This window comes from Diabrotica virgifera, chromosome 6, assembly GCF_917563875.1.
Source record: "Diabrotica virgifera virgifera chromosome 6, PGI_DIABVI_V3a".
In the NCBI taxonomy this organism is placed as follows: domain Eukaryota; kingdom Metazoa; phylum Arthropoda; class Insecta; order Coleoptera; family Chrysomelidae; genus Diabrotica; species Diabrotica virgifera.
Window position 1 is genome coordinate 105,653,196 of NC_065448.1, and position 27,625 is coordinate 105,680,820.

The window sequence follows — 27,625 nt, forward strand, 5'->3', positions numbered from 1 at the left end:
ATGAGTCACCTCTCAATATCCAATTGTACTAATATTTTTACAGATGCGCCATAGTCTATAAATAATAAAATAATAAATTCATAAACTAATAATTATCACTCATAAAATATAACAGCGTAGCAGCTTCGACTTCCATCTTGAAATTATTGGATTAAAAAACGCGTTTTCTGCTGACTACGTGCTAAAATAAGTCACATTAACGCGCAATTTATTCCATCATTTTTGGTGTGTTAATTAATGCGATAATGGATGTTAGACGTTATTGTGGCCCCAACACAACAGTTACGGCTTGAAAATTAATTTGAAAAAAACTAAATTTATGGTAATCGCGAAATCAAAGCACATCAGAGCTAATCTTGTAGTAGACAATACAGCGAATGAGCGTGTGTCCTGTTATAAATATCTAGGTGCTTGGATCACAGACGATACTGATGAAACAAAAGAGAATAAATGCAGAATAGAAATTGCTAGATCAGTCTTTAATAGAATGCGCAAACTCTTTTGCAATAGTGATATTCAACATAAAGTTACGAATACGAATACTGCGGTGTTACTATGTCTTTTCCACCCTGTTATATGGAGTTCAAGCTTGGACACTAAAACAATCGACCATAAAAAATATCGAAGCATTCGAGATGTGGTGCTATAGGCGCATTCTCAAAATATCATGGATGGACCGCGTCACTAACACGCAAGTACTCCAAACTTTAGACAAAAGATGCTAAATTATAAATGGGATAAAAGCTAGAAAGATGGAATACTTGGGGCACATTATGAGGGGTGAAAAGTACGAACTTTTAAGAAATGTCATGAAGGGCAAAAGTAGTGTGGGAAGAAGATAAATATCGTGGCTTCCCAATCTACGTGAATGGTTTGGGTGTAGTTCGATTGAACTTTTTAGGCGCGCTGCTAACAAAGTCACAGTGGCCATGATGATTTCCAACGTCCGCTAGAAGTGGTACGTGAAGAAGAAGTTTGTTTTTAATAGGAAATATCGACTTTGGTTCTATATAACATTTAAATTGCTTTTGTTTAAGTTAATAATTATTCGAACATTCTTGCCTTGGTTTCCATGTTAACGTTTTGTTAACAATTAAACTAACTTTACTCGTGTAGTGATCGGCAGTTGTATGCCACCTACCTAAAAGTACTGTCAAATTCAATAACATTTTGTGTTACAAGCAGCTAAACGTTATATGTTTTCAATAAAACAAACCTAATCTAATAGTAATGATACAATTAATTGATCCAAAAGATGCCATAACCCAGACATCCAAAGTGAAAGTTATCCTCTAACACCAAATTGTTCTATATGGTCCACATAATGTTCAGCAGAAAAAAGTCACACCATTTTGGGGGGGGGGGAAAGGGGGGAGAAATCGGTAAATTCGTAGTTTTTTACGTTTTTCGTCAATATTTCTAAAACTATGCGGTTTAGCATGAACAGCGTTCTATACAAAAATGTTCTACATTAAATTTGAAATAATTATGCTTATTATTATATAATTAATACATTATGCCCTATGCATAATCCTTCTAAAATGAACGGTTCCAAAGATACGGAGGTAGTATAGTATAATCGGTCCAAAAAAAGGCCTAACCCAGACATCCAAAGTAAAAGTTTTCCTTCCAGACCAAATTCTTCTATATGGTCCACATATTGTTCAGTAAAAAGTTACATCATTTTGAGCGTCCGGTTTGGAGGGGAGATGGGGCAGAATTCGGTAAATTAGTAGTTTTTTACGTTTTTCGTCAATCTTTCTAAAACTATGCTTAAGCGTAAACAATGTTCTACACAAAAATGTTCTACATAAAATTTAAAACAAAAAAGATCCGATACATAATTGTTATAAAATCAACGGTTCCAGAGTTAAGGAGATGATTTTGGGTGGTGAGGTTGACGTTTCTTTAAGGGCTTATCACTAACATCTCATATATTATCACTAAAATTTCTTTAATCGGTAATATTATCAGTAATTGCCATCAGTAATAATATCAGTAATTGCCAAAAAAAAAAAAAAAAAATAAAAAAAGTATCGAAAACCTCTACTTTTCACCCTCCGTAACTCTGGAACCGTTGATTTTATAACAATTATGTATTGAACTTTTTTGCTTTAAATTTCATGTAGAACATTGTTGTATATAACATTGCTTACGCTAAAGCATAGTTTTAGAAACATTGACGAAAAAAGTAAAAAGCTACTAATTTACCGACTTCTCCCCCATCTCCCCCCCAAACCGGACTCTCAAAATGTAACTTTTTACTGAACAATATGTGGATCATATAAAACAATTTGGTGTTGGAGGAAAACTTTTACTTTTGAAGTTTGGGTTAGGCCTTTTTTGGACCAATTATACTATACTACCTCTGTAACTTTGAAACCGTTCATCATGCTAAACCGCATAGTTTTAGAAATATTGACGATAAACGTAAAAAACTTCTAATTTACCGATTTTTCCTCCCTCTCCCCCCCCCCCCCCCCAAACCCGACGTTCAAAATGTTGTGAATTTTTTCCGAACATTATGTGGACCATATAGAACAATTTGCTATTGGAGGATAACTTTCACTTTGGATGTCTGGGTTTGGGTCTAGTTATACCATGCTATAATAACGTCATTCATTTATTACCTGTTTTGCTAGCGTGTAGAAAACAGCAAATGTTGAAACTCCTTTAATCCTATGTTTTTGTCCCGTGGCTTCAGTCATAAGGAATCTTGATATATTAAAGAGAGCTTCTGGCATGTATGAGGTAAATGGTTCTTCGAGATATTTGTGGATCGTATTATAGGCGTAATATATTTCAGCCAACTTTTCATTGCTTCTAAAATAATTTAAATATTGTTCCCTTTTTTCTTCATGTTCTCTGGACATGTCGAGATACTGTCTTGATATAATCCAATAGTAGTAGCTTGCATCTTGAAACCTAAAAGTTAAAACGTGTAAAGGTAACAGTTATAAATAGTACAAAGTGTATATGAAAGACAAAAGGGTATCAGGAAAACCAGATCTTCAACTTCTCTATGTCTTCTCTGTCCACATGTTTACTAATGTCGTCTGCGAAGTTTTTCAATTTGTTTAGGGTTAAGTCAATTGTATCCAACTGTTTTCAGCTGGTTTAAACATTTATCTATATAGTTCCTCCCCTGTCTCCATTTTTCTTTCTATTATAATTGTCAGTACCTACTGTTATAACCCCCAATGACATGATGAAGACCATGATTGAAAATCTCAGACAAAGAATACGGTTTGAAATAAGATAACTAAGTATTAAAAATATCTACATATACACATCGGAAAGATCTAGGGATATTTTTAGAGACGTAATTTTTTTCTTTAGTTGTCTTTTAATATATTAGAACATTTGTTGAAATGTCAAAAATAACGAGAATGCCTTAAAGTGCAAGTAAATGTATATTTATTATAAATAAAACTAGCCCAATCATTTTTGATCACAGTTTTGATATTCCTGACACCACTCTAATCTTGCAGCGTGTTTGCCTCTGGACATAGATGAACATCTCAATGGCTTTCGACTATGGAGATTGGCTTCATGGAGACGATTTCTTACAGTACCACGGCTTACGGTTACGTGGTGTGCCTGCTGCAAGTCGCTAACCAATTCAGGTGCTGTAATTGTTAGTTGTCTTCTAGCGGTTAACATTAAAAATCGATATTAAGCTGCAGTTGTAGCAGGTTCATGTCCTGGATGACGTTCAGCTAGATTTACAGTGTTACGAAAACGCCACCATAGTCGACTTATAACACTTTGGGAGACTCCCATGCGTTCAGCTACATTAGTTTCCCGCTTATCAGCTTGAAGAAGACCTACAGCCCTATTCATCTCATTCAAAGTTAAATGACGTCACTCCATGATAAAAAACAATATGTTCAGTACACTTACTAAACAAGAACTTTATAGCACTAACAATATCGAAACTATAACAATATTTGCTGCAGTATACAAACCACAGTTTTTCTCTCCTTTTAAAAACGTTGTCAAATATTCGTTATTACTTTTGACGTTTTGTTTTACTCACAAAAATGTACAGGATGGGCAACTGTACAAATTTAATTGATATTAAACGACCACATGAATTTATTTTTAAATTTTATTATGTTATAAAAATATCCCTAGACTTTTCCGATGTATGTTTCGCTTCTCCCAAAGATATATGAAATAAAAAGATATAAATTATAAGAAAATCTACATTTTACACATAATCGTATTATATTATTCTTTTTCTCATGATCATCTTTCAGTGCGTCACAGTTTTTCGATTTCTTTCTAAAGCATTAAATTGTATGTGACAGAAAAAAGGCACGTCCGTGATTACAGACATTTACAACATTTATTCTAGTTGTCGATAGATGGCGCCATAATAAAAAAATAATTTCTTTTTAATTAGATAATAATATTACAAATATAATCTGTATAATTTATAAGACTATACAAATCAAAGAAAATACCATTTTATAAATGCAAGAAACACATTTGATTTGTTTTTATTCCAAATTTAAAATAAAATGTGACAACTGTCAGATTTAACTAAAATGTCATGTTAGAATAAATGTCATAAATGTGTATTATCACGGACTTACCCTTTTTCCTATCATTTGTTACGCACTGAAAAATGCTCATGAAAAGGACAATAGTATCGCTAGCTTTCTATTATCATTAATTTGCATATCTGAGACTTATTTAAGCTTATTAATATTAAATTATTATTGAGATTTAGCCTAACCATGGCTGTGGGGTTAGTTTTTAAGACACGCGAGGATAATATATTAACTTCGTTCTTGCTTTTTTAGTCGAGGAAATGAAGCTGGAAAAATGGCAAAATCTCGCAATTTTTTCGTCCAGCATCGATTTGTACAAAAATTTTGGATTAGGCTCATTTCACCCTCTAGTTCATTTTCTATATTGAGCCGTTGTACGCTTTTGGTTTTTTAAGTGTGAAAACCACCCCTAATTGTAAAAAATTATAAAATAACATTTTAAACTTTAATATTGTCAACATTTGCTCCTTATTAGTTACATCATGATTGTTTTATGCTTTAAGATATAATATCATAATATTTCAACCCTTAAAACCACCCTTGTTGGAGCTATATATAAAAAGTTTACTTATCCTAAAAGAATAATTTCGGCTTGTATCAATTTACATAAAAAGTTGGGGTTAGGATCATCTTACCCTGTACTTTATATTCTATATCATGATCATGGGCGTTGATTATTTTTAGGAGTGTAAACTACCCCTTATTGTCAAAAAATATATAAAAACATTGTAAACTTTAATATAGGTAAAATTTGGTTTTGACTGGTTAAATAATGATTGTTTTATGCATTAGGAAATAATATCATAATATTTCAACCCTTAAAAATCACCCTTAATAACATTGCAATTTTTATAAGTAAACAATTTAATAGATCTATACAGAAAAAAAGAATATGTGTGTACTTTGTACGCACGTAAGAAGTTATACTTCTATTATATGATTTCTTAAAAATAAATATACTTTAAACAGTTTGTTTTAGTTTTTTTAAACACCAAACTAATTTTGTGATTACCGCTTACAAAAAAATAAAAAAAGTACAGGATTGCCCCGGATTCGAACTCAAGACCTCTCGATCTCTAGCCGAATGCTATACCAAATACGCTACGAGAACTGTGTCTGTATCGGTTCGGACGTACCTAATGACAATTCACGGTAACAAACAGACAATCATCATCATCATCTTGGTGCTACAGCCCTTAGAGGGCCTCGACCTTCTCAAGCTTTCTACCCCATTCTGTTCTGTCCCTTGCTTGCGTTTTCCAGTTGCCGACTCCGATCTTCTCGGCATCCTGTGTTACCCCGTCCATCCACCTCAGCTTTGATCTACCCCGTCTTCTCATTCCCACGGGTTGCGCTGTTAGAATCTTTTTTATCATGTTCGATTCAGGGGCCCGGGCTACATGTCCTGCCCACTGCAGGCGGTTTCGCTTAATTATAGTGATAATATCTTTTCCACCAAACGTATGCTTGTAGATATTCTGCAGTTCAAAGTTATATCTACGCCTCCATATTCCGTTCTCACAGACCGCTCCGAATATCTTACGTAGCACCTTTCTTTCAAAAATCGACAGAGCGGATTCATCTGTTTTAGTTAGCGTCCATGCCTCTGATCCATATGTGAGAATGGGGACTATCAATGTTCTATACAGCCTTATACGAGTTTTTTGAGACAGACGTTTGTTAGCTAAGTACTTTGATAGACTATGATAACACCTGTTTGCAATTATTATTCGTCTTTTTATTTCCTCTGATGTGTTATTATTGGGGTTAACCGATGTCCCTAGATATATGAACTCTTTGACCGCTTCGATGACCAAAACAAACAGACAAGGTGAAGTATAATAAATATACAATAAATAGTATAGGGCGCATCTGTTTTGAGATGGACGTTGAGAGGTGACTCAAATTTTTTTGCAGAAATTGCTTGAAAATAACTCAAATAATAATATTTGAGTTATCCTCCCACTCAAAATGGTCCGGAACATTGTTTAAATTATCAAAATGTCAAAATATGAAGGAAAAATTCGATTTTTTTTTTTGGTTTTTTGATTATAACTTTAAAATCATTCATTTCTGCGAAAAGTTGCACTGACATAAAAGTTGCGTTATTAAATTTCTTATAATATAGAATTGGTTAAAAATTTAAAAAATAGTCACCCTTGCTGCAAAATAGCAATAATTGCGAAAAAACCATACAAAAACAATTATTTGCATTTTACGTTTTTCAACCATTTATGCTACACTTAGGACCTTCACATTTTACCCAGAAAAACTTTATGATATAGTAAAATAACATTGTAAATTTTATTAAGATCGGTTTTATAGATTATACAAAATAAATTTTGCAATTCAGCTTTCGCAAAAAAATTCATTTTTTTAAAATGTTGTAGGACTGAAAATAAAGCAGATAGCAAGTTGATTTTTTTTTGCTTATTACTGTACCTTTCATTTGCAATTTACAAAATTAAAATTGATTAATTACCACGGCGTCAGGAAGTTCTTTTTTAAATTTTTTAAATAAACATTAATTTTTGGTGCTACGCGCAGGACAGCGGTGTTCGATTCACACAAGTTGATTTCCACCAAAATTTCTTTCAATCTTTATCTAATATATTATTTTCTTACTCTATATTTTGTTGTATTTTAATATTTTAATTCCACAAAAATCAAACTAATTTGATTGTTGTTTGTGAAATATTGTTTAAACAATAATTGCATATGTTTAAAAATAATAAACTTTTATTCTCGAAGTTAAAATATAAGAACAAAAAAAGTTTTTGTTAAAAAAAGTGTTATTTCAAAGGATAGAGTATGTGTTTTTATTTTGCAATAAACAAATTTATTTATTTATATTGAAATGTAATAAAAATTAAAATGTATCAATCATTATCAAAGGTCATTGGAATGCCCAATCAGAGCAAACTATCCGCTGTCCTGCGCGTAGCACCAATAATTATTGTTTATTTAAAAAAATTCCTGACGCCGTGGTAGTTAATCGATTTTAGTTTTGCAAATTGCAAATGAAAGGTACAGTACACTTCTATAAGAAAAAAAACTTTCAACTTGCTATCTGCTTTATTTTCAGTCCTATAACATTTTGAAAAAATGAATTTTTTTTGCGAAAGCTGGATTGCAAAATTTATTTTGCAAAATCTATTAAACCGATCTTAATGAAATTTACAGTATTATTTTACTGTATCATAAAGTTTTTCTGGTTGAAATATGAAGGTCCTAAGTGTAGCATAAATGGTTGAAAAACGTAAAGTGTGAATACTTGTTTTTGTATGGTTTTTTCGCAATTATTGCTATTTTGCAACAAGGGTGACTATTTTTAAAATTCTTAACCAATTCTATATTGTAGAAAATTTAATTACGCAACTTTTATGTCAGTACAACTTTTCTCGGAAATGAATGCTTTTAAAGTTATAATCAAAAAACGAAGAAAAATATCGAATTTTTCCTTCATTTTTTGACATTTTGATTATTTAAACAATGTTCCGGACCTTTTTGAGAGGGAGGATAACTCAAATATTATTATTTGAGTTATTTTTAAGCAATTTCTGCAAAAAAATTTGAGTCACCTCTCAACGTCCAAATGTACTAATATTTTTACAGATGCGCCCTGGTCTAAAAATGTTTTAATAATACTCATCTTACTCCTGAGGAAGACAAATCCAAAGACACAAAAATTATAATAAATATATTTACTAAAAACACTAATATATTCTTTTCACACCTTTTCTTGCACTGATATATTTATACATAACTTACATAACTTTAAAAAAGATTTAGCAACTAAAAGTCATACTGTCTGTGTGCACATGCGCGCAGTATTATGAAATCTTACTCTCAATCGCGCCTAAAAGAAGTATAACTTAAAAAAAGTAAAATTAAAGAATTACAAAAACATTTATTTACACAAAGATACGAATTTACAAATATGTAAAAATACACATACAAATAGTTTTTTAGTCATCATCCAGTATACGAACCGGCTTTGTGGTATTATATACATTGAAAATGCTCTATAAGAGTCGTATAATTCCAATATCCTTTAACTCCACTTTTTGCATATTTTGAACTATCGTTGTTTTTAGATAGTCTGTGCAATTTTTTAGATGTTATTATGTTCGTTTTGTACCTAAAACCACCAGATTCCGACTAAATTTGACAGTAAGGTTAAGAATTTTTTCCAAAACCCTCCAGCTCCTTTCATTCTGAAGATTTCAATATGGCGGTATAGTTCAAAACTGTGTGAATATTGTTGTCCGTAATTTTCTTTTATTAATTAAAATATTGGAAGAAATAACTAAACCAGTTGAAAAAGCATGTCCTAATAAAAAAAAGAAAAAGGAAGAGTCGTTAAATTCACTTGTAGTTATATCCAAAATTCGCTAATTCCACGCTATCTCCACTGGTTAGATTCAAAACCTGCTAAATCCACTTTTTTATACTTAAATAAATTTTTATCTTTTGTTTTATTAACCAAGTTACGTAAATCAGGTTTATCAACGAATTAGAATTATATTCCCTAATGGAATAATTTCAATTCATTTAGACAGGTGCTCTGAAATAATAAATACAGTTTTTTGCTTTTACTGAAAATTTGTTGCGTGTGGAGTTAGCGGAGATTGGAACTCAATTCGAATTTTTCGAAAAAAAAATTAGTTTTATAAACATTTATTTTTGGCCATAAAAAGTTACGGTTTTGTAGGATTTTTGAAGAGTTATAAGACTCTGTAAATTAAATTCCGTAAGATCCCTTAATTTTTAATTGAGGTGGGTTTAAAGGGCTCGAATAAGGGGATGTTTGCTCGTAAATAAATGTTTTAAACAGCTACGTCTCACTAACTGTTCACTGTAATGAAAATCTATGTATAAGGAAATTTTAGTTATTAAAAAAACTACAATTTAGTAGTCTATCATTTTTTTCGTTTCTCCAGTATTTTCGGAGATATTTTGAAAAAAAAATGATAAAAAATGCGAAATTGCAAAAAATCAATTTTACATTAAAATCCAATTTTCCTAAAAATTAGGCCTTTTAAATAGGTCAAACTTGTTGGGGTATTGATAATATAAATATAAAAGAAATTACAGAAAGGCGAAGACTGTTTTCACTGTTTTTTCGTAGAGAAAAACAGGTACCGACTTTTTTTTTATCATAAGTTGCTCAATTTTTATGCTAGAAACTTTTTGTTATTTTTTTTGAAATATCTTATTGTATACTTGAAAAAACATCATCTAAGTTTTCCTGGAAAAATGCAAAGTTTTCCCGTTATTTGGCTTTGATTATTTCAAATTATGCATTTGACGAAAAAAGCTAACTTTTAACATGCCATATCTCGGTTTGTATTGGTCGTAAAAATATTGTAGAAAAACAGTTTCGTTTGTGTTACTAAAAGATACAATTTTGATATCCACAGTTTTGTTTGATTAAATGCATATTTTTCGAGTTGTTCTCAAAAAACCCTCTAAAAAAGTCGATTTTTCCGTCGAAAAACTGTTACTTTCAACCACGAATAACTCGAAAAATATTAGTTTTACGAAGAAAATGTAAAAAACATTTTTTCTTAGAATTACTTATTACATCCATTTACATGGTTAAAATGTAATAAAAAATTCCCACCCCCCGAGATGGGGTGGCAACTACCCCCAAGATTTTAGCGTATAGCAGCATGATATAGAAAATGATCCATGGACTATTCCCTACCTTCTGTGAAAATTTCAAGTAAATCCATGCTGGACGAAAAAATTGCGAGGCAAAATGCTTCATTTCCTCGACTATTTGTATTCTTTTTTAACGGTTAACGAGAGCGAAAAATAAGTAAAGAGACAATTGATTGATGCGAAGATTTTGTGATTATGATTAATTATTTATATGGGAAATAAGCCACAATTAAAATGAAAAAAATAATTTTATTAACGTTTCGACGCCCAAATCGGGTGCCGTTGTCAAAATACAAAATACTACTAATGGAAACAAAAATGTTGTTGCTTAGTAAAAAAAATTCTTCTAATAATTTATTTAATTTGACTCATTTATATCGGCAATTCAGATACATATGATACATTTTAAAGTAGAAGACTTTAAAATGATATTGCCAATATTTATGAGTTGCGTTCCTGGGACGACTTTACTGAAAGATAGTTCATTCGATTACATGAAATCAACCCCAACTCAAGAATATCCGTCACAAAAAAATCATAGCATGTGATCTGTCTTTAAAAAGACAACCACATGCAACGGTGACATTAAAATTCTAGTGTTAGAGATCTCATAGTAAATCACGAGGGAAAACCAGGAAAAACCTCGTGATACTATCCCGACATCGTAAGTATTTGGTCTTACATTTAAATTACTCTCAAAATTAATACCAAATTCTGACTTTACTATAATTTTGTTTAAATTATAAATAATATCAATAATATATGGATATATAAGTAATACTAAAATATAAAATATGTACTAACTCGATATGTTATTGACTCGACTATTGACTTACTAATTGTGGTATTTTCTTTCTATTGACTTCCTCTTTCAGTATGGGTATCCACATCCTACTGCATTCCACCGAGGAATTTGCGACACAATTGGTTTCGTTTAGCATAATTAGAGCCGCTTCTTTGATTTTTCTCTTTTTACTATCTGTTTCTTTCAGGACTATACTTGAATCTCTCCACTGAACTCTATGTTCATTATCCCATGCGTGTTGACATATTTGAGATCTATCAAACTCTCTATTTTTAATATAAGATTGATGTTCACTTATTCTAACGTTTAATGGTCTTGATGTTTCACCTATATAAAACTGTTCGCATTCACAAGATATTTTATAAATACAATTCTTTGTCCTTTCTTGTTCATTGTTAGGTTTAGTCTTAGATAGAATAGATCTCAATGTGTTGTTTGTTTTGAATGTTGTTGAAATGTTGAATTTATTTCCTATTTTTTTAAGTTTCTCGGATAGTCCTTTTATGTATGGTATTGATATTTTCCTCGTATTATTTCTTGTGAATGTTGTAGGATCCCGTTCTATGTTGTTCTGTTCCATTCGATCCAATCTTGACAATTCCTTATTTATAAACGATAAATGATAATCATTTTTTAATAAAACAGATGTTAAGAATTGTTTTTCTTCTAAAAATGAATTTTCGTTAGAACAAGTAATTTTGGCTCTATCATATAAGGATTTTATGATTCCCTTTTTAACGCTGATGTTGTGATTTGATTTGTAATTGAGATATCTGTTGGTATGTGTTGGTTTTCTATACACTTGAGTCTCATATCCAGTATCCTTCTTTGAGACTAAAACATCGAGGAAAGGCAGGGTGTTATTATATTCCTTTTCCATTGTAAATTTTATTGTCTCTTCTTGATCGTTTATAATATTCAGGAATGTATCCAACAATTCTGATCTATGAGGCCATATTGAAAACACATCATCTACATATCTCCACCATACAGTGGGTTTTAAATTTTGTTTAGAAATGATATTAGTTTCGAAATCCTCCATAAATATATTAGCCAATAATGGAGATAAAGAGGAGCCCATTGCTAGACCAAAATTTTGTTTATAAAATTCATTATTTATTTCCCATATAAATAATTAATCATAAAAATGCCACAAGGAAATAGCTTCAGAACAACATTTTGTGATTATTTCAGTAAATTTGCAACAATTGAAAGTACAGCAATCTTTACATACCTGCATTCACTAACAGCATTATCAGTCAACTGTATAAATACTTTAAAAGCCTCTTGTGATTTTCCAGCTTTATGGAAAGCCCTTTGCGCTTCAACAAACTTATCACTTTCAGCCAACCAATGAGCGTACGGTACGTAAACTAGGGCATTGTACTGTGGTTGATCGCGAACAAGAGCAAATGCTTGCTTCCATTCTTTGGCTTCGACGTGTAATCGTAATACTGCTTCTGAATCACCAAGTCTTCGATAAATTTCGGCAGCTGCTGAAGAGTGGTTAAGGCGTTTAAGATGTTTGGCTATTGTTAGGAGTGTCGATCTGTCTGATTTTTCCAATTTTCTGGCCAAATCTATCAATTGATCGCCCCATCTACATAAAAAATAAAGAAAAGTTATGCTGTTTTTGAAATACAAATTAAGATAATAAATATAGCTCGAAGAGGAAAAGTCAAAATTAACTGATCAGGTTATCGTGGTTGTAAGTCATGGAAGTGATAATCATTTCTATATCTCAATCTGAATGTAAATTAGTCAATTACTATATCTAAACATACTATTTTTGTTTAGATATAGAAATATAAACTTATATGGGAATAGTAGCCGAGAAAACAACACATATAACCACTTCTTAACGACCGATACAATGTAAATTGGAAAATGAGGAGAAAGTAATAGAACAAACAATGAATTTAAATTATCTGAGGACAGAGATATCCAGCTGAAGCAACATGAAAAATTGTGTGGCTGTCACCTATTCGTCAAAATACTAAAACTTTGATACTATTAAATAAAATTAGAACAAGCTTAATGAATCAACGTGTCCGGGCGATTTTGTTACATCTTCAAAATAAAACGAACTAACAGTAAGGGAGTAGAACGTTCTCCTCTCACTGTATAATAGGACAGGACAATTTTCAGTAGTAATTGCACAAGAGCTCTAAAATTCTATATTAATTTTAGAGATCGAGTGCAATTTGTTGCGATTATTTCATGAATAAAACTGTTCAAAACCAAAATTTTATTGTAATTTATTTATGTAAGTACAAAGTAGTACAATTAAACACACAGTTGTTATAAATATTTTACGGTTGAAAGTCATCACTTTTATAATTTTTAAAACATTAATTGTCATTAATGTCACTGAATGTATTTTTTCATAGCAACGAAGGGCATCTGACGTAATATACTTGACGACGGGAAATTATCAAAAATTATCAGTAGTAATTGCACAAGAGCTCTGAAATTATTGAATTTTTCCCGAGTGACACTTTGACAGTTTTAATTTCACGAGCCGAAGGCGAGTAAAATTATATCAAAGTGTCACGAGAGCAAAAATTCTATATTAATTTCAGAGGTCGAGTGCAATTTGTTGCGATTATTTCATGAATAAAACTGTTCAAAACCAAAATTTTATTGTAATTTATTTATGTAAGTACCATTAAACACACAGTTTTTATAAATATTTGACGATTGAAAGTCATCACTTTTATAATTTTTAAAACATTAATTGTCATTAATGTCACTGAATGTATTTTTTCGTAGCAACGAAGGGCATCTGACGTAATATACTTAACGACGGGAGATTATTCAAAAATTATCGATTTAATTCAGATTTCTGTAGCTCTTTCTATTGGTCAGAATCTCCTATGAATGAAATAATCAGTAGTAATTGCACAAGAGCTCTAAAATTATTGAATTTTTCCCGAGTGACACATTGACAGTTTTAATTTCACTAGCCGTAGGCGAGACACGAAAAGTGTCACGAAGGCAAAAATTCTATATTAATTTTAGAGATCGAGTGCAATTTGTTGCGATTATTTCATGAATAAAACTGTTCAAAACCAAAATTTTATTGTAATTTATTTATGTAAGTACAAATTAGTACAATTAAACACACAGTTGTTATAAATATGTATTTGACGGTTGAAAGTCATCACTTTTATAATTTTGAAAACATTTGTCATTAATGTCACTGAATATATTTTTTCGTAGCAACGAAGGGCATCTGACGTAATATGCTTGACGACGGGAAATTATCAAAAAAGTTATCAGTTTAATTTCGATTTCTGTAGCTTTCTATTGGTCAGAATCTCCTATGAATGAAATAATCAGTCTAATTTAGATTTCTGTAGCTTTCTATTGTTCAGAATCTCCTATGAATGAAATAATCGAATTAATTATTTTGGCAGTAATTCAGAATGAACGTCACATATGATTTTATAATCAATGAAAAAACTGAGTCAGTAACAGTCATCAAATACTTCTATATTTGAAACACCAATGTCAAAGTAAAAACAGAATTTAAGCATACTTCATAGTGAACGCCTACAAAAATGTTACTGCCCCAGATATTATGATTGAAACAAGTCACGTATTGGTTGGATGATCGCCAAATTATGAATGAGGTAATAGAGAATAGTGGTTATGTCAAATGACAGTTTGCACGTAATTGTACAGTTTATCCACTAATAATTTTTCAACATAATCAGCAGTCATATTGATATCAAAGAGACCGGCTTTCGAATCAAGGTTGTCAGATATAATATTTCCTAAAATTCCAAAGTTTATATATTCTGAAAATGTTTTCCCTACTTTAGTATTCAATTGTTAGTCAATGACACTGTTAGAAAGATAATATGAAAAAATTCTTAAAAAATGTATAAATTAGTTAACTAGGTACTTAAAATTTCAATGGGCCTTCACTAATAAATTGAAGCAACTTTGTATATATTATACTTTTTATATACTTATAAAGAAATTTTGGAGTATCGGCAACACTGTAGTCTGGACAAAATTAAGAAGCTCCTTTTACATTGACGTTGCCATGTTGATGATTTTAGATAAGAGACAAGATATTACGAATTTGCTTTAATGTCAGTAAAACAAGTTTAAACATCGAAAGTATCAAATTTTAAGTAATAAAAAACCAAACTGTGTTGGTCACATCCATTACTTATATATTTCGTTTCAACAACAAAAGAACACTATTAGTTTATTAGTATTAGTTCTTCCCTACTCTGCCTTTAACTTGGCATCGTTTTTCACGATAACAACACCGCGGAACATCTGTGTCTCTACAACCAAAATTTGTTCATCCAACAGTGGCAGAGTTGTAACTGGAAGGTTAGGTTGTATTTTGCTACTAAATAATTAATCGAATTAAAAAATAACGATTTGCACTTTCAATGTGAACTCGTTTAAAAGAATATACTGGAATGACTGATAATGCAATTGTATCGAGAATTCAGGAATTAACAAAAATCGGCTGTAAGACGATCTATAAAATTGTTAAATTAGGAACTGTTACATATCATTCCTTGAAACGAAAGCGACGAAATAAAAAACTGAGTAGGGTTGACACGGCTGCAAAGGACGTTTATCAATGAACAGTTTATAACTTATTAGTTTATTATAAAGAAAATAGGTAGATAGTCCATATTGTGAGGAGGTTCCAATCTGAAAAAAATTATAATTCCATTTCTTTGCAGATTCCTGTTCAAAAATATCCCCTTAAACATATCTGAAGGGCGCCGAGCTATTTTTTTGTGCAGAATTTGTTTAAACAATTTTTTTAATTAAATTTAAAACATCACCTCTTTTGCTCCAAAATATATTTTTTTAAATTTTTTGGTCACTCTAAACAAGACAGGTACCCTGTCATTTTTCTCAAAAGTTGATAGTTTTCGAGTTATAGGCGATCTGAAAAATGCGAATATACGCATTTTAGAGGCTTAAAAACTGATATTTAAATTATTATTTTTGGAGTTGTCAAGAGCTTAAATTGAAGTTTAAACATTCATTTTCAAGATTCTGAATAGTAATCGAATCTAACTTCAATTTAGACCGTTGTTCTTTAATTGTTAATTATGCGCGTCCATCCGATTTTATGCCATATACTATTTCAAAAATCTCTTATTTAACCCTGAAAAACATTTTTTTTTTAGATTTTGTAGGCCATTCTAAACACAAAATATTTATTTTCATTTTTCTGAGAAGTTCATACGAGATTTCTGAAGTGGTATACGGCATAAAAATCGGATAGACGCGCATAATTAACAATTAAAAAACAACGGTCTAAATTAAAGTTCGAAACGATTTCTCTTCAGAATCTTGAAAATGAATGTTTAGAATTCAATTTAAGCACACGATAACCTCAAAAATTATAACTTACATATGAGTTTTCAAGCCTCGAAAATGCGTATTTTTGTTGTGTTCAGATTTTAAATCGCCTAGAAGTCGAAAACTATTAACTTTTTTAGAAAATGACAAGAAACCTTTTTTGTTTAGAATGACACAAAATAAACAAAAAAATGTTTTTCAGAACAAAGCAAAATAAGAGATTTTTGAAATAGTATACGGTATAAACATGTGATGGATCCGCATCATTAATAATTAAAAAACAACGGTCTAAATTGAAGTTAGACCCGATTACTGTTCAGAATATTCAAAATTAATATTTAAACTTCAATTTAAGCTCTTGAGAACCTGAAAGATAATAATTTAAATATAAATTATATATGAGTTTTAAGCCTCCAAATTGCGTATTTTCGCATTTTTCAGATATTAAATCGCCTATAACTCGAAAACTATCTTTCTTAACTACGCTACACAGTAACTTTCTTATTTAGAGTCACCCAAAAACCTAAAACAATATTTTTTGGACACAAAAGGTGATATTTTGAATTTGTTTAAAAAATTGTTTAAACAATTTCTGCCAAAAATTAAGAGATTTTTCTGAATATAATTATGCAAAAATGAATAAAAATTATATGATTTTTCTTGAAATATGCGTTTGATGAACTGATCCTTTTTCTTAATTTCCACGTCAATGGTCGGCATTTACATCAAAGAATCTCAAAAGCCGACACTTGGCAAACTGACTTTGGAAAAAGAATAACAACAGATTTAAAACTGAAAACAAAAACTAAATATGTTGATTGTTTACCGCAAAATATTTTGGCACGTTTTGCCCATAATCGGAACGACTGTTTGCACAATTTCATAATCGTCGATGAAACCTGGGTCTACCATTATACTTCCGGAATCATACCATAGTCCAAAACAACGAATTTACAAGTTATATGACAACAAGGATGGAAAAATTGATTTTTAGAACAGGAACATTCATGGCAACAGCACATTGGAATTTTCGTGGAATTATCTTGCTTGAACACTTGAATGAAAAAAGATGAAAAATGCGTGAGTTATGCCGATTTATTAAAACAACTAAGCCACAAAATCAAAGGGATATTTGGTAAACAAGAAATGTTCGTCCTTTAGGATATCAAATCTGCCACCAAGCTGTACAAAATTTATAAATTGGGTATCAAATTAGTTCCTAATTGAGTATATTGCTCAGATTTGGTTCTCTGCGATTATCATCTGCTTACAAACCTAAAAATGGCTCATCAGTAAAATATTTTCGTCGACTTTCGAGATAATCTTCAAAAATAGCTATTTCTGAGACATGTGTTTATCTACGTATAATAAAAGCATCGTGAATTTGTAATGTAAATTGAATATGTGTATTAGGATTCAATCAGGACACTGTACTGAGAAACAAAATCTCGGCTCTGTTTATTGAGCTATCGAACAATCGTTGTGTCTGTTGACAACAGAAATGTAAAAATGTAATGTAAAAATTTCTAACAAATGTGATCAAAAAAGTTATAAGTTGATAGGTAAGAGAAAAATGAAGAATGGAGAATAAAATGATACAATATCTTTTCCGCTAAGCTTATAATTTAGAAATTAGAACATTGTATCTCTTTTTTTGTAAAATATCCGAAACCGAAATTTCTCATTCTCAAATATATTTGTTTTTGAAATAAATATGATTTAATGGTTATAAATTGCATTTTAGCAATATAATTTTTCCAACAGAAATCATTTTGCAAAGGAATTTGAAATACATAATACAAACCCATTGGCAGCAAAGATTTCTACAGCAGAGAGATTATCTCCAATAGATAGGTACATGTCAGCAGCTGCCTTGTGTTCGTTAATATTCCTTGCCCAATCGGCTTTCCTTTTTATTAGATCGGTATTGTCATTCGATCCCAAATATTCTTGAGCTTCGTCGAACATACGCAAGTCTGTGTACATAGTCAATGCTTTATACTCGTGTCCTGCGCGTTGGTACATCTTTGCCGCCTCCTTAAGTTTACCTTTATGTGCCAAGATGTCGCCTATCATCACTTCTTTGGGATAGTTGCCTAAAAACAGATTACAAATTATACTACGGTTAGACTATTCGAAAAAAGTATGTTATGGGAACAAAAATCATGTATTGTTACGAACATATACCATAGAATTAATGTGTCAATCTCGATATTTCTTGATGTTAAATATAACTTCTTGAAGTTTAAGACACCAGGCCCACTAATGACCCACTAATTAGATGCACTCTATGTTCATAACAATACACAAAAAATTCAGCCTTTTAAGTGCGACAATTATAGAACTTTTTCTCTTATTTCACATGCCAGCAAGGCAATGCTACAAATCATCAATGACAGGCTGAAAACATTCCTCCAAAGAGAAATACCAGAACAGCAGGCCGGGTTCACCAAAAGTACAGGTACCTGAGACCACCTTTTGAATATAAGACAAATAATTTAGAAAAAAAACTAAGTTTTCAATCTAATAGCACATAATAAAACAACATCCAAAAATGTTACTCTACATCGTACCAGATTGAAAACAATGGGAACCTTCTTTGGTAACACCTCCGAGGCTTCTACAATTTGCAAGCCATAACGGATGCTGAGACTAAGGAAGATGAGGGAATTTTACAATTTATAATTCACGTTCCATCTGCTCAGCGCGGTAAAGTTCCAACGAGAATGGTTCCATTTGTACTCCAATCAGAGTAAACATGTAAATAAAAATGAATAACCATTTTCAATTTCGTTGCAACACGAAACTACAGCCGCATCATTATTCCAGTTCAATCAGAGAGTGCAGCAAGCACCTCTACCGGTTTCGAAACTTATTAGTCTCTCATCAGAAGGCATATATGCTGCTCTCTCTGACCCAACTAGGACAAACTCCGGCGTGCAGTCACGGATTGCAACGAACGAAATAGCAGGGATGCCCTAGCGGCAACTGCTAGCAAAAAAACTAAGTTTTCAATCTAATAGCACATAAAACAGCATCCAAAAATGTTACTGTACATCCTACCAGATTGAAAACAATGGGAACCTTCTCTGGTAACACCTCCGAGGCTTCTACAATTTGCAAGTCATAACGGATGTTGAGACTAAGGAAGATAAGGGAATTTTACAATTTATAATTCACGTCCCATCTGCTCAGCGCGGTAAAGTTCCAACGAGAATGGTTCCCTTCGTACTCCAATCAGAGTAAACATGTAAATCAAAAATGAATAACCATTTTCAATTTCGTTGCAAGACGAAACTACAGCCGCATCATTATTCCAGTTCAATCACAGAGTGCAGCAAACACCTCTACCGGTTTCGAAACTTATTAGTCTCTCATCAGGAGGCACATATGCTGCTCTCTCTGACCCAACTAGGACAAACCCCGGCGTGCAGTCACGGATTGCAACGAACGAAATGGCAGGGATGCTATAGCGGCAACTGGTAGCAAAAAACTAAGTTTTCAATCTAGTAGCACATAAAACAACAACAATTTTGTTTTTCTAAAAATACTACTGTATTATTTTTTACCTTTCTGTTGTAAATCTTGAAGATCATCTATTAATTCCAAATAGGTAAAGTCCTGTAATCTAACAAAAGCCAACCTAGCGATTTTAAAATCTAAGTGTTCTAAAGCAGCATGTGCCAACTCTTCCCAATCGCCCTGGGTAACACCCAAACAAGCAACCTTGTACGCCTCTTCATACATTCTTTTGTCAATGTACTGATACATGGGTGTACTCAGTGGGAGCTCTAAAGTATTCATGCTAAAACCGTTGAGACAGAATACTTTGGATCCTGTCAAACCTACTACGAAACCTCCCATCGTTTGTGTGTGAGCAGGAAAGTCAGTGACCTGAAAAGCAAATCATTATAGTCCATGTAGTGAGACCGCTCCCGTCTGGAAAAATTTCTGATTCGGTTTCTTTGTGGATTCCTATTCAAAAATGTCCCCTTTAAACAAATCTAAAGGGTGCCGGGCGGAATTTTTGGGCAAAAATTGTTAAAACAATTTTTTTAAACAAATACAAAAGATCACGTTTTTTTGCTTCGGAACATATATTTTTAAGTTTTGTGGGTCATTCTAAACAAGAAAGGTATCTTGTAAATTTTCTCGGATAGTTTTCGAGTTATAGGTGATTTAAAATCTGAAAAATGCGAAAATACGCATTTTCGAGGCTTAAAAACTCATATTTAAATTAGTATTTTTGAGGTTGCCAGATACTTAAATTGAAGTTTAAACATTCAGCCTCAAGATCCTGAAGAGTGATTTCGTCTAACCTTAATTTAAACCGTCGTTTTTTAATTGTTAAATATGCATGTCCATCCGATTTTTTTGCCGGAGCGGCGTGCTCTATTTTAAAAATCTCCAATTTTCCTCCGAAAGATATTTTTTCTAGATTCTTTGGGATATTCTAAATAACATAAGTTTCTTGACATTTTTCTCAAAAGTTAACAGTTTTAAATCGCTTATAACTTTAAAACTGTTAACTTTTGAGAAAAATGTCAGGAAACTTATTTTATTTAGAATATCCCAAAGAATCTAGAAAAATATTTTTCGGGGGAAAATAGATTTTTGAAATAGAGCGCGCCGCACCGGCAAAAAATCGGATAAACACGCATATTTAACAATTAAAAAACGACGGTTTAAATTAAGGTTAGACGCGATCACTCTTCAGAATCTTGAAGCTGAATATTTAATCTTCAATTTAAGGATCTGGCAACCTCAAAAATACTAATTTAAATATGAGTTTTTAAGCCTCAAAAATGCGTATTTTCGCATTTTTCAGATTTTAAATCGCCTATAACTCGAAAACTAATCAATTTTTAAGAAAAAATACCACATACCTTTCTTGTTTAGAATGACCCAAAAAAATAAAAATTTTTGTTCCAGAGCAATAAAACGTAATCTTTTGTATTTGTTTAAAAAAATTGTTTAAACAATTTCTGCCCAAAAATTCCGCCCGGCACCCTTCAGATTTATTTAAAGGGGACATTTTTGAATAGGAATCCACAAAGAAACCGAATCAGACATTTTTTCAGACGGGAGCGGTCTCACCACATGGACTATTAGTAATTTAAAAATATTAAACACAACAGGCAGTCATTGTGTTTATTAGCTGTGATTAGTAGAATGTGGGAGACTACAAATAGGAAAATAATAAATGCATACAGTCGAGACTAAAATAACACCTCTAACCAATATCATAAACACAAGGTAAGTATCATAAAAACCTTAGCAAATCGTACGACCCGAATATGATAAAAAGCGTTGAAGATGCAAGAAAGTCTAAGATCAGTCCAAAGGTTCTCGAGAACCATTGTCCATCCCATTATAGGAGCTGTCGTCTTCTTCTCTGTAAAAGATCTGTCGTTGCAGAACACACCATCACACAGGATACAACCAAATTTTATTCCAAGAAACATAGACGCAAGATGTCGAATAGAATAATCAAGAAGCACATTCAGTAAGATGCGTAAAGTGCTATGTAATCTCGTCCTTATCCATATGTGAATAAGGTTTCTGAGATGTTATGTACTCTCGACTTTGCTTTACGGAGCAGAGCAAAATCTTGTACTCTCAGAGACATTTATGTAAACGCATAAATGCATATTAGACTAATAAAATAAAAAAAAAAGTCAAAATGTAAATTCGTACAGGTTAAAACAAATTTTATATCAAAGTTTAGGTGGGTACAAAAGATATTTTCAAGAAATTATCCATATCATACAAGGGGATCATTGTTTAAATAATTAAAAAGTGGTCATTTTTGCAAAAAAAAATACTTTTTTAACGGCTGAGGTAATTCACTTATTAATGAAGGTCTATGGGATTTTTTTCTGCAAAGTTGAAGGGTAAATCTTTCACATAAGACTTACTAAATTAAATTTGACCCCCTATTTATTTAAATAATTCTATATAAAACTTTAAAAACAAATTTGCAAAAAATTATTTTTAGCGTGTTAAATAAGCACTATAAAATATCCTATTTTACAGACTAAGTTGCGCTATGTTACCAGTATTGAGCAAAAAAAAAATTGGTCGAAAAATATTTAATATTTTTTGAGATATTAAATTTACTATATTAAATGTTACTATATTTTCAATTGCAAAAACGCGGTTGTTGCCAAAGAAATATTCACCTGCTTAAGATCTCATTATTTTTATTTTTATGTATATTTTCGATAAATGTATTGATAAATTCAAATTTTAATTAAACTCCCCCCTAAAATGGCATTTGAAAATTATTCAAATTTGTTTATAATTTGTTTTTATCATAACGTCGCGGGGATTAAGTATTTTGAAATGCCGTTTAGATAATTGGGTTCCTGGGAATTTTTTACTAATTAACAAAATTTTTTTTGTCGTTTTTTCTTCTTCTTTTTTTCTTGAAGCTATATTACTACGGGCCCTTTTAGGGTTAAATTTTATTAAAAATGTCGAATATCTGAGTTGTAGATTCTAGACCTAAAAATATTAAGATTTAACTAAAATCTCTTAAATAAAATATGGCTACTTACTGAGTTACAGGGTTTTATTTAAAAATTTAAAAATTATTGTTACCAAGCACTTTAAACTATTCGACGTATCCTTATCATACTTGGCAGAAAGTGTGGCTATTATACACCCTACTAAATTGTGATTAATAAACGTTTCTAGCTAGTGCCAGAGGCATACGACAGGGGACAGTGAATGATTGACCCTTCCCAAATTCTACCCCACTGAGTGAATTACTATTTTAGCGAAATTTTTCGATTCTCCAATACTTTGTATGTAAATAACTTTATTGGTGTCGATAAAGTCATCAGTTTGAGAGATATTGGAAGTTTAAAATGAATTAATGAATGAATCAAAATAACTATGCCGTTTCATTTTTAACGTCCAATATCTCAAAAACTAATGACTTAATCGTTACCAGTAAAGAGTATATTATTTACATAGAAAGTATTGGAGAATCGGAAAATTTCGCTAAAATAGTAATTCCCTCAGTGGCGTAGAATTTGGGAAGGGTCAACCATTAACTATCCCCTGTCGTACGCCTCTGGTAGTAGCTAGAAACTTTTATTTATCAAAATTTAGTTGACTTTATAGTACCCACACTTTCTGCCAAGTATGATAAGGATACGACAAATAGTTTGAAAGTACTTGGTAAAAATAATTTTTAAATTTTTAAATAAAACACCCTGTAACTCAGTAAGTAGCCACATTTTATTTAAGTGATTTTAGACCAATCTTAATATTTTTAGGTCTAGAATCTACAACTTAGAGATTCGACATTCTTAATGAAACTTAACCCTAAAAGGGCCCGTAGTAATATAAATCCAAGAAAAAAAAAAGACAAAAAAAATTGTTAATTAGTGAAAAATTCTCAGGAACCCAATTATCGAAATGGCATTTCAAAATATTTAATTCCCGCGACGTTATTCAAAAAACAAATTATAAACAAATTTGAATAATTTTCAAATGCCATTTTAGGGGAAAGTTTAATTGAAATTTGAATTTATCAATACATTTATCGAAAATATACATAAAAATAAAAATAATAAGATTTAATACAGGTGAATATTTCTTTGGCAACAACCGCGTTTTTTCAATTGAAAATAGAGTAACATTTAATAAATAAATTCAATATCTCAAAAAATATTAAATATTTTTGGACCAATTTTTTTTTATTAATACTTATAACATAGCGCAACTTCTCCTGTAAAATAAGATATTTTATAGTGCTTATTTAAAACGCCAAAAATAATTTTTTTGCAAATTTGTTTTTAAAGTTTTATGTATAATTATTTAAATAAATAGGGGTCAAATTTAATTTAGTAAGTCTTATGTGAAAGATTTACCCTTCAGCTTTGTAGAAAATAATCCTATATACCTTCATTAGTAATTGAATGACCTCAGCAGTTAAAAAAGTAATTTTTTTACAAAAATGACCCCTTTTTAATTATTTAAACAATGATCCCTTGTATGATTTGGATACTTTCTTGAAAATATCTTTTGTACCCACCTAAACTTTGATATAAAATTTGTTTCAACCTGTACGAATTTACATTTTGATTTACATGTAGTGTAATTTTATTTTACTAGACTATATGAGATGTGGAGCTATCGACGCATGGTTAGAGACTTACGAACATGGTCGAGAATGACGTCGGCAGGATTATTCAGAACGGCAGTAGAGGCTAATAGAGTAATGTGGACCAATGTGATAGCCAACAACCATAGAGGATAGGCACTTTAAGAAGATAAAGATCATATTTTTTGAGGTCCAAAGATGTACCAATGAGGAAGTCCGAAAAAACCTAACTTTAATTCAATAGTAAAGAAAATGCTCTACTTCTTTCTACAATTCACCGGTACGAAATACCAAGAATATATTTAAAAAACAGTTAAATTACTTAACACTTTATCATTGTAATTTGTAATTCTAAATTTGCTTATACAATTTTACCTTAATAGACAAAGTGTTGTCCCCACTGTACGCCAACATATCTTCATACAGGTTGTTAAAAGCGACACTGTTCGCATTGGCTTCTTGAAAAAGAAGTTCACCTGTTTCGAAATTAAATATTTGGCACAACCCGGAATCGTCTACAACTGCAAGTTTCTCGCTAAGTTGACTTAGGTCTAGACATCTAATGCCTTCATTCACTGTAACCTTAGAAAATAATATTATTTGAAAAAGTAAAACATGTTGAAGTTTTAACATTAATCTTGGGGAAGTAAATAATTATAATCAACGCCCCAATAATTAAAAAAACTAGTTCCGTGTGACTTAAATTGTCCTCCATCTTTTAATACTAGGTACGTATTACTAAGGATATATTACAGTTGAGTCCACGAGTCTTTACCCGTGGGTCATCATTTAAAGCATACGAAATAAGTCGGAAATTTACTAAACGCAACAGCAAGTGACAGAAAGTGGGTATTATTCCAATCACGGGTTATAGTATAAAATTTGACGTTATCAAGTAAATAGAATGTCAAATTTATGTTTTGCTTTAAAATTTTGGTGCATAATTACAGCTACATTAGCTACACAGCAAGTCTATAGGGTCGGCTGTGTATGCTCTGCGTGGGCAGTCCTGAACAATGTGACTGATCGTCTGTATTGCAGCGCCGCAGTCATAAGAAGGCGAGGGGAGTTTACCCCATCTGTAGAGGGAGTCGGCGCATCTTCCACAGTTTGTTCGAATTCGATTAAGGGCTGCCCAAATCTTACGGGGACGTTCAAATTCGCCAGGTTTCCCTATGATGTCCGGTAGACTATGGTAATGCGGATCTGTCCTACTTTCCCAATCTTCTCTCCATCGGGTATTTAAGTCAAAGTTGGATTGCTGCAGCGCTTGAGCAGATTGTAGAGGAAGTAACCTGGATCGGAGACGGTTTCCAAGAATATCGGGGATGTCGTTGTGGACTAGAAGCTGGCGACTGTCCATTATTTTGTTATATTCTTTAACCAATGCATGTTCGCGGCGTAGGTTGGGTGGTGCTATATTACTAAGGGTAGGTAGCCACATTGGAGGGGTGTGCCACTTAATTGTGCCTGTTATCATACGCATAGCACGGTTTAGTTGGGTGTCGACCAGGCGGGTATGCCTGCTATTTAGCCACACTGGAGCACAGTATTCTGCCACCGGATATATCAGGCCAAGAGCAGAGGATCTTAATGTTGATGCTGTGGACCCCCATGTAGTGCCGCAGAGTTTCTGTATTATATTGTTGCGTGTTTTCAATTTTGCTGCTGTTTTCGTCAGGTCTTCTCTGAATGTGAGCGTTCTGTCTAGAGTAACCCCAAAGTATTTCGGGTATTTGTTGTGTTTTAACAGCTTGTTATTAAAATACACTCGCAATTCTCTGTTTGCCAGCTTGTTGTTGAGATGAAAAGGTGATACTTCAGTTTGTGTAGTACTTGGCTGTAGTCTCCATTTCTTAAGGTATTCGCTGAGGATGGATAAGTCATTCGTGAGAGTGATTTCTGTAGTTTCTAAAGATTGGTGGCTTGTTGCAAGGGTCCAGTCGTCAGCATATCCAAACTTCCGAGATTCGGTTTCAGGCATGTCAGCAATATAGAGGCTGAAAAGTAAAGGGACAAGGACATAACCCTGTGGAAGACCATTGTTAAGTTTCATCTGTCTACTCGTCTCCTTTCCCATTATAACCTGGAAGGCTCTGTTTGTCAGCATGTTGTCAATGAAATTAATTATCTTTCTGCAGGAGATAATACGGGCCAGTTTATATATTAACCCCTGTCTCCAAACAGTATCATATGCTGCTGTTAGATCTATAAATACTGTTGCTGTTTTTTGTTTCTTTTGAAAACTAGCTTCTATAAAAGTTGTTTATGACAGCACTTGGTCCGTACAGCTTGGATGAGGGCAGAAGCCAGCTTGTTCAATGGGGACATTTTCTAGTATCCTGTGACTAATTCTATTGAGGAGAAGCTTTTCTAATAGTTTATATACCATGCTGAGTAGAGCTATGGGGCGGTAGTTTTCTGGCTTATCGTTTGATTTGCCCGGTTTCGGAATTGCAATTATCTTTGTTCGCTTAAGTGAGAAAGGAATGTTACCTGACTGAAGTATATCATTAAAGAACATTGCAAGCCACTGTTTCGTGTATGCACCACTGTGTATCAAGAACTCTGGATGGATACCATCAAACCCAGGTGCTTTACCTGATTTCATTTCTTTCAGCTCATGTGTGATTTCAGAAATAAGTATTCTTGCTGAATATTCGGAGTTCGTTCTGTTCATTTGTTTTAATGCCCTTAAGTCTCTTTTCACGTTGGTAGTATGTGTTCGATCTTGTGGAGCTCTGGATAGAGATACTATATGGGAGGCAACCTTGTTAGGACACATTTTAGACTCTCTGGATTCCAGCTGGTTAGCTCCTCCAATTTTCCGCAACAGGGACCATGCCTGCCGGCTTGATTTTTTGAAGTCAAGGTTTTCGACAGTCTTTATCCATTTTTGGCGTCTAGCTGTATCGATGTTGTGTAAAAGCTCATCGGCTATTTCTCGGTCACCACTTTCGAGAAACTTCTTGTATAAGTCTTCACATGTTTCAGTCCATCCGGGCACATATTCTTTGCGATACCCCCTAGGGATGGTTTCCTTGGCAGCGCTTATTACTGCACCCACAAACCTCTCATAATGTTTGCTGGTTGGGGGGACATAGCCCAAGGTCCGGTCTAGTTGTTCAG

General features: G+C 32.3%; 2 protein-coding genes across 8 annotated transcripts in view; one reads left to right on the forward strand and one right to left on the reverse strand.

The window, feature by feature from the left end:
• The window catches only part of LOC114330442 (calpain-B), a 510,388-nt gene that overhangs the window by 359,762 nt on the left and 123,001 nt on the right, over positions 1-27,625 (forward strand). The gene's annotated exons all lie outside the window — the stretch shown is intronic.
• The window catches only part of LOC114330439 (intraflagellar transport protein 122 homolog), a 123,369-nt gene that overhangs the window by 4,078 nt on the left and 91,666 nt on the right, over positions 1-27,625 (reverse strand). For both annotated transcript variants that reach the window (XM_050652709.1, XM_050652708.1), the window contains 5 exons: positions 24,872-25,078; positions 19,950-20,274; positions 18,185-18,476; positions 12,266-12,631; positions 2,631-2,925 (listed from right to left, as the gene is read on the reverse strand). In XM_050652709.1, coding sequence (XP_050508666.1) covers positions 2,631-2,925; positions 12,266-12,631; positions 18,185-18,476; positions 19,950-20,274; positions 24,872-25,078 — 1,485 coding nt within the window. The remainder of the gene's footprint in view (positions 1-2,630; positions 2,926-12,265; positions 12,632-18,184; positions 18,477-19,949; positions 20,275-24,871; positions 25,079-27,625) is intronic.